General features: G+C 54.9%; 1 protein-coding gene across 1 annotated transcript in view; it reads right to left on the bottom strand.

The window, feature by feature from the left end:
- Positions 1-3,100: 3,100 nt before the first annotated feature.
- The window catches only part of mast2 (microtubule associated serine/threonine kinase 2), a gene marked incomplete at its 5' end in the record, with an annotated part of 130,315 nt that continues 124,984 nt past the window's right edge, over positions 3,101-8,431 (bottom strand). Inside the window, 8 exon segments of the mRNA XM_080528135.1 lie at positions 3,101-4,702; positions 4,704-5,275; positions 5,522-5,712; positions 5,917-6,053; positions 6,170-6,292; positions 6,846-7,072; positions 7,896-8,090; positions 8,251-8,431. The exon segment at positions 8,251-8,431 is cut by the window's right edge and continues 148 nt beyond it. Of these exon segments, the coding sequence (XP_080384261.1) occupies positions 3,254-4,702; positions 4,704-5,275; positions 5,522-5,712; positions 5,917-6,053; positions 6,170-6,292; positions 6,846-7,072; positions 7,896-8,090; positions 8,251-8,431 (3,075 nt within the window). The 3' untranslated portion in view covers positions 3,101-3,253.

Genomic DNA, 8,431 nt, shown 5'->3' with positions numbered 1-8,431 from the left:
GCCCGATACCAAACTACCCTCACCCCCACGAGGACACGGGCGATGGGAATGACATCATTTTCGGACATTAAGACAACCCCTTGGCCAATGAGAAGGCTCTCTCTCGGTCTGTGACTGACGGATCGGCTACGGCGGACAGCGGATAAATCACGGACGCTAAGCTCCGTTAGTCTGTCCGTGTGACAGATGACGGCGGCGGCTTCTCTCCCAGCCAGGACTTTCGAACCTCATAGACAAAGCCGTTTCACACACTCCTAACCTCCAGCGCTAGAACAGAGGAGAGCATTGGAAATGATTTACACGTACGACGTGCTACAGTACATGTGCATGACGCGGGGGAGGCTGGTGGAGGTAGAAAGGAACGGAAGGATACCGTAATGAGCCCCGTCCTCCGATTTCCACCTCCACCAGCCTCCCCTTCTCCCCTCCACTCAGATCACCTGCCTAGTCACCAAGGAGTGGTTGTAGTCATTACGTACTGTACTGCAGGAGATGATGAGTGGACCGAGTCACTGAGAGAGGAGACCTCAGGCCAGGGAACCACATGGACAGCTGTTGATGTTGATAATGATGCTAATGAGAGGTGTGGATGATGATAATGAAGCGTGTCCTAGGGGTTGATTGCTACAAGCATAGAGTCCCATTGAGAGCAACAACATGTAAACAGAAGTACAGGAACAGCCCCAGTCAGTCAGTCAGTCAGTCAGTCAGTCAGTCAGTCAGTCAGGCTTGTTGGTTGTCTGGGTTCAGGCTTTGAGGGCAAAATCCTGACTTAAGACCCACGTGCATAACTCTGGCTTTCACGTAAATCACGCATCGAGCCCAAGGAGAGATGTGCACTGAACATTGAGATCCGCACAAAGATCTCAAGTTAGGATTGCGAACCTGATCGACGCTGACAAGGGTCCCTCGACGACACGGGACACATCTCACTATACACTCTAACACCCTACCTCTCACTGTAGACAGGGCGTGGACTAACACAGAGCAACGTGGTGCCTACGTCAGTCATTGGTCGACATCACCGTGACTGACTAAAAGCCAGGGATCTGATTGGCTTTCCTTTTATTAGTTGGCTTTTTCATTTGACACACAGAAATAAAAGGGTTGTGCAAAGCCCGCTCCCCCCCGCTAGCTACCCAGTCCGCAGGGCCTGTAGGTCTACTGACACTCAGCTGACCAATCAGGACTCAGGGCCATCTAGCTGGGGTACTAACACGGTGTACCTTGAAACACACACTCCCAACACTGCAGGGTAAAAAACACACAGAAGAGACCTTTAAATATTCATATATATATACATAACAGACAACCACACACACAACACACACACACGCACGCACGCACACTCTCGCACGCATATTATAAAGTAAAGTCTGCTAACTTTACAGGATAAGAGGCAAACACAGAGAGAACACAGCAAGTTGGTCCAGATACAAAATACTAAAACAACAAACCGTAGTGGCTAATAAAAGAAACAGAGCAGGGGCTAGAAATAAAGACAAAGGTCCGTTTGAATGTGGAAAACCGTGAACTGTGGATGGCTTGTGTGCCTAAGTACCTTTGACACTCTAACGTGTCCGTTTTCTGGGGACTGTGAGCTGACTTCTCTGCCTCTGTGTTGAGAGTGCAGTCTGGGTAATTGAGTTGTAAAGGGGGAGAGGGGCCACCATGTGGACTACAGGGGGTAGCACACTCCAGCAAAAAAAAAAAAGAAAGGCCCACTTCTCTTCTATGAAAGTCACAGCTTCACCACAAGAAGAAGACTGTTCCTTTTTGTTTTGTTTAACCCTTCGCTACATCAGTGTGACCACTACACTGTGCGTGTGCAGTTTACCACAGCAAGTGCAGCCCATTAAAAACCTCAGATTAAAAAAACAAAAAACAACATTCATTCTCTAACCTGCCCATCCCCCCCACCCCCTCAGGTTACTATGACACTCTCATGCTGTGAGGGAGCAGTCAAAAGTGAACAGTTGAGGCCGATTTAAAGTTCTGCGTAAAATCGACGCCGTAGGCTACGCGTAAGCTTGCGTAGGCCCGCGTGGCCTTGCGTTGCCTACGGAGAGGGTTGACGCGCTCCTCTCCAAAAATGTAACTACGCGTCAGAGCGTACGGGTACGCGTCAGAGCGTGAGCTCTGTGATTGGTCCGCTTGGTTGCGTCACATGATTCCGACTTCTATTTCCGTCTCGCTATCATCCTAGCTACCACGACACATGCTAATATTAACACAGAGCTGAAGGCTACACTGACAACCACAGATGGGGCAATGAGGCAGATGGGGGATGGAGATATTTCATTTTAATTTCATGTCTAAAACACTAAAGCAACTGACTAGAGAAACCTGACGATAAGTCAAGCACTACGTAGATGTGTGACTGCAGTATGCTCGGCCAGGGGGATCCAGGTTTGTCCTCCGTCTGCAGTGTTAAAGACTGCAGTGTGAGGCAGACCCTGGGGGGGGGGGGGTTAGGGGATAATGGAGGATGTCATTTGGCCCGCTATAGGTGCTGAGTGAACATGGCCGAAGCAGATTGTTTCATTAAGCTACTGTAATGTGTTTATACAGATTGCTAAGCATACGCTACTTTTATTGCTGAGATACGTCCTTTTCCAGTCACGGCTGGACAGACCTGCAGTTGGGGGGGGGGGGGGGGGGGGGGATTAATCTTTAAGGCACAACCTTATCTAGTGTCTAGGAACAGAAGTGGGCTCAGACTAACTTCAAGCTGAAAGGTAATGAGGCAGCATACTGTACTAAGAAAAGATCATTAGAGATAGTGTTGTGTTGGTGTGTCTTGGTGCGTGCGTGCGTGCGTGCGTGTGTGTGTGTGTGTGTGTGTGTGTGTGTGAACACAAGCTGTTTTATTTCTAGCCCCATATTTCTTTGCAGAGAGAAATTTGCCGACTTCACAAGAACATTAGTCAAGGTCTGACAGAGAAGAACCAAAGTATAAGAACAAGATACATGCCACAAGGGCATGACGACAACACAGAGCACAGAACACTCCGGAATGGAACTATCACCTCTCTCTCTCTCTCTCTCTCTCTCTCTCTCTCTATTTCTTTCTTTCTTTCTTTCTCTTTCAACGGCGATACTCTCAAATTAGTGTGTTGTTAAAAGTTTCTAATAGGTTGTTTCTTCCAAACATGCAGTTTGTGAATTAAAATCTCAAGCCAGCAGTCTGTGTTGTGGTGTTTTTTTTTGTTTTGTATTTTTGCAGGTGAGTAGTTTTTGTTTTGTTTGGATGCTACGTCTTCTTGCTGGTTTTGTCCTGTGGTGGTGTGGTGGAGGTGGTGGTGGTGGTGGTGGGTCTCTGTGGGGCCTGTGGGTCCGGCCTCTTGTGCTGCTCCAAGGCGGAGGCTGGGGTGGTGGGCTTTTGCGTGGCGGCACCCAGCCTCGGCGAGGCTGCAGAGGCGCCGTTCTCCCTGGTGCCACGCAACGCTGTGACCGGCCACTCCGGGGGGTCCTCGGGGGCCTGGGGGCAGTCTTTAGGACCCCTCTTCTCTCCGACCGAGGGATCCGCGGTCCTCTGTGGAGGAGAGGGGGCTAGCTCAGTCTTGATGGGGGGGGACGCAGAAGACAGGCGGGGCGGGGGCGGAGGCGGGGCGGGCTTTCGGAAGGGTGAGGAGACGGGGGTGGTGAGGGGGGAGTCTGGGGTGGCCCGGGGGTCTTTGGCCTTCTCAGAGGCCTCCTTGATCCCGGGGATGCTGAGTTTGACGGGGCCCAGGACACTCTTAGCCACGGTGGCCAGCTGGGCCACCACTTTGTTCACCCCACTCTCTGACCCTGGGGGGGGAGGCGGCGGGGGGCTGGCGGGGCTGAAGGAGAGGGCGGCAGCGGCCGCGGCGGCGGCCTGTCTCCGGTTGTCCGCCTCCTTCTGCTCCTTGGTGTTGCCCCCCGAGGAGGTGGGGGTGTGGGCTGCCTCTGTGCTGTCTGTGGGGGAGTTGGTGGGGGTGTTGGTGGGGGTCCTGGGGCTGTCCAGGGACCCGGCCCGGGCACCGCTCTGCCCTTTGGGGCTCCTCCACTCCTGGGGGGGGGCGGGCTTCAGGAAGAGATCCTTACCCACGGAGATGAATGCACTGCCAGGGGTGGCGAAGGTGCTGGTCAGGGGGCTCTGGGTGGGCTTAGTGCTGGGCAGGGACTCAGGAACCTTCCCCTCTCGTCTTCCATGGTCCTCCAGGGAGGAGGCTGTGCTGCTGTCTCTCCCTCCCAGGACAGGAGAGCTGCGCGCGGGCTTGTGCTCGGGGAGAGCAGAGCTCAGGGTGTGTGCCGGTGTAGGTCTGCTGGGCTGAGGGGAGGCTGTGTGTGTCAGTGAGGAGGAGGAGAGACACAGGAGCGAGGGGAGGGTGCCGCCCGGTCCCGTGCGGGGCGCGGTGGCCATCACGGTGGTGGGCCGGAGCAGCGGGGGGGTAAAGGTGCTCCTCCGCCCGTCCTGGCTGTCCTCCGAGCCCTCGTCCGTCTCGTCCTCGGAGGAGTCCACCTCGTGGATGGCGTCCTGCTTCTGGAGGGACTCCCTCCTCTCCGCCCGGTCCTGCCTGATGGCCGACAGCTTGTCCTTCAGCTTGCTCTTCCCCGGCGCCAGCCCCAGAGACCCCGCCGGACCCCCGTCCCCCTCCTGGCGCCCCAGTTTGCGGGAGGCGGAGGAGGAGCAGGAGGACGAGTGTTTCTGCAGGCTGCCTTGCTCGACGGGGCCCCCCCCGCGCCCCCCCCCCCGCTAGGAGACTCTCGCTGGCCGACTCTTGGAGGCTCTGTAGGCTGGGGTCTCTCTGAAGCATCTCCTTCTTAAACTCGGCGTGGGAGATGTCCAGGCTGTGCTTGCGGCCCGTGACGGGCAGCTTCTTGTCCCCCCCGGCCCCCGACGGAGAGGGGGAGGAGGAGGAGGAGGAGAGGGAGGACGCCAGCTTCTCGGCTGACTGCACCCGTTTGAGGAGGGGCGACCGGGGGGGCTCGGCGCTCTTGGGCCTGGAGATCTGGCGCACCAGGGGGGGGGAGGAGTGGAGCTTGACGGGGAACGACTGGCCCATGCCTGGATGGCTGGACAGGGGGGAGGGCGAGCGCTGAGGGGAGGTGCTCTGGGGGGTGGGGGAGGGGGTGCGAGCCAGCGGGGAGAGGGGGATGTTGCCGGCGGACTTGCGTCGGGGGGAGCGGTACTGGCGCTGGAGCTTGGGGGCCAGGCCGTGGAGGGAGCTGGGCCGGATGTGGCCCGAGCTGGCCGGGGAGTTTGGCACGCTGGAGCTGGGGGAGCTGCTCTGGGACGAGGTGCCCCCTACTGGGAGAACACAGGAGCCACGACACAGTCAGACACACACTCGTATCGTCTTACGTCATAGAACGTTCATAAAACGACTCACGAAAACATGATTTATATCGGTAATTTAAGTCAATGTGTGGGTTTCATTTACACAATGTTAAATCAATCAGGCGAGGTGTGTGGTTGTGTGTGTCCAATATGTGTGTGTGTGTGTGTGTGTGTGTGTGTGTGTGTAGATCCAAAGTGTGTACGGGGGGGTCTTACCAGAGTGGGCAGAGTCGGGGGTGGACCTGTAGCCCTGCGTGGGGGAGCGGGGGGACAGGTTGTGCGTGGGGGAGCCGGGGCCGCTCTCCCCCGAGGACAGGGAGCGGTTGAGGGAGGAGAGGCTGCGGCTGGTGTGGAGGAGGGACGCCTGCTTAGTGATCTTCCTGAACAGGGAGTTCCTCTTCTTACTGCTGGAAGGACGCACGCACAGACACACACACACACACACACAGACACACACACACACACACACACACACACACACAAACACACACACAGTCACATACTGTGGATTCAACCACACCGTCATAGGAAACATCATGTTCATCATGATTAGTTCAGCTTCTCTCTCTTGTGAGATCGTTGAGCTGAGAGTTTCCCATGACGCCACTGACCTGTCCTGGCTGTCTTTGGACTTGGTCTTCTTGTTGCGCCGGGCCATCTTGGACTTGGAGCCAGTCTTGCGAGCCGGGCCGACCTTGATGGAGGTGTTCTCAAAGGGAGTGGCTGAGATGGACACCTTACCGCCACTCTGAGGGACGGAGACAACGACCGCGTTAGATCTGTGCGTGCGTGTGTGTGTGTGTCTGTGTGACAGCTTACGGATGTGTGTGTGTGTGTGTGTGTGTGTGTTCTGTCTGTGTTCACCTTGAGAACGAGCTCCACCACCTCTGTGTGGACCAGGCCGTGCACCGCCTCGCCGTTCACATGAGTGATGAGGTCACCTTCTCTCAGCCCCGCCTCGTGGGCCGGACCGCCATCCTCCACATGCTGAGAGAGAGGGAGGGAGGGAGGGAGGGAGGGAGGGAGAGAGAGGGAGGGAGAGGGAGAGGGAGGGGGGGAGAGAGAGAGGGAGAGAGGGAGAGAGAGGGAGAGTGATGGAGGGAGGGAGAAAGAGGGAGAAAGAGGGAGAGAGAGGGTGAGAGAGGGTGAGAGAGAGGGAGAGGGAGGGAGGGAGAGAGAAGGAGGGAGAGAGGGAGATAGAGGGTGAGAGAGAGAGAGAGGGTGAGAGAGGGAGGGAGGGAGGAAGGGAGTGGTAGATAGAGATGGAAGGATAAGAAAGGAAAGTGAACAATATTATATTCAGGATATAAAAGAACAGGCAGCAAGCTACCAGATGTGGCCTTTGAGAGTTTGGACAGAGTTTGTTACCGTTACTTCAATCTTGTGAAAACATGAAGCAGCGAGCATTTCCTAGCGAGTGTTTCCTAGCGAGTGTTTCCTAGCTAGGGTTTCCTAAGCGAGTGTTTCCTAGCGAGTGTTCCTTAGCGAGTGTATACTAGCAAATGTGTACTAGCGAGTGTGTCCTCTGCGCCCTACTCACCCAGACCATGTGGTGAACCGTGTAGATGTCAGAGTCTCCCATGTACACTCGGATGGCCCTCAGGGTGAAGCCGTACTTCTTCCCCGCCTTGTGGATGACGAAGGCGGGCTTGACCGCACCCACGGCTGGGGACAGGTCTCGGCTGGGGGACGAGTCTCTGGACGAGGGATTGGAGGAGAGGGAGTGGGGAGACATGGGGCTGGCCAATGGGGAGGCCCCGTGGTGGTCTGAGGACGGAGCGGAGGGGGAGAGTGGGTCATAAATAAATAATCAACATATATTCCAAGAAACATTTTAAACTTTATGCAACACACGCACACGCCACGCGCGCACACACACACACACACACACACACACACACACACACTAGGGGTGTAACGGATCACGGATAATCCGTGATCCGTTCGGATCGCCCTCCACGGTTCGGAACGCATGTGTACCGCGGATCAATAGCAAAATCGTTTTTTTTTTTTTTTTCTAACACCAGGGGAGCCACCCCTCCTAAATTTCGTTGTTTGGTACCTGTACTGTAGCAATGACAATAAAGACCATTCATTCATTCAAATGTAACCGGTAGAAAAACAATCATGTGCGCTTTATTCTCACTCTCTGCATGTGTACTGAGTTGACAACAACATTCATTCACTCATCTCTGTCCCAATTATATCACGTCATATCACCCGCTAAGCAGCCTGGGTGATTGTGTAAACACACAAAAAAAGTACTCTGTTACTTTGCAGCAGTGATGTTATATATATGTTGTTATATATATATGTTGTTATATATAGATGTTATATATATGTGATATATATATCAGTTTTGACATCTTGAATGTTGTTTTTTTGTTTCACACATTAAAAGTGGTGTTTTTACAGAATTCAAGGAAAATTTTGTTTTTATTAAAAAATATATATGTTTTGTGTTGATCCGAAAAATGATCCGATCCGTGACTCAAAATCCGTGACACGATCCGATCCGTGAGTTAGGTGATCCGTTACACCCCTAACACACACACACACACACACACACACACACACACACAGCACTGACCTGCGGGGATCATGAGGGAGAGGGTGGTGGCGGAGGCGGACTTGATGACCTTGTTGAGGGGTCTGGAGGGGGTGTGTTTGTCTGCGTCCCCAGACAGCAGCCTGTGGCGGGCCCTGCGAGCTGCCAGGTCGCTGATGGCCTTCGGGGTGGAGGTGGAGCTGTCTGGACGCTCCCACACGTCACCTGAACTACCCGCTACACACACACACACACACACACACACACACACAGACACGCACACACACACACACAGAGAGAAAGAAAGAGAGGGGTCAGATTGTAGAAGAAACAGGTGAGAAGCAACAGCAGACCAGTGATCAGGCTGAGGGAGGGACGGCGCTGGCCCGGTACTGACGTGTGATGGCGGCCCTGGTGAGCTGGCTGGAGGTGGAGGTGGAGCCCGGCGTGGTGGGAGACTCCTCCAGCTTCAGCTCTCTCTCCACGGGCAGCTCGGGGATGGAGAGGGGCAGCTCCTCGGAGCGCGGACCCCTGGCGGGGGTCCCCTGGCTCAGCAGGCTGGGGCTCCTCCTGCAGCC

The sequence above is a fragment of the Nansenia antarctica genome (genome assembly GCF_963989245.1).
Source record: "Nansenia antarctica genome assembly, chromosome: 1".
In the NCBI taxonomy this organism is placed as follows: domain Eukaryota; kingdom Metazoa; phylum Chordata; class Actinopteri; order Argentiniformes; family Microstomatidae; genus Nansenia; species Nansenia antarctica.
Note: the sequence above shows the minus strand (reverse complement) of the source record. Positions and strands in the feature narration are given on the sequence as shown.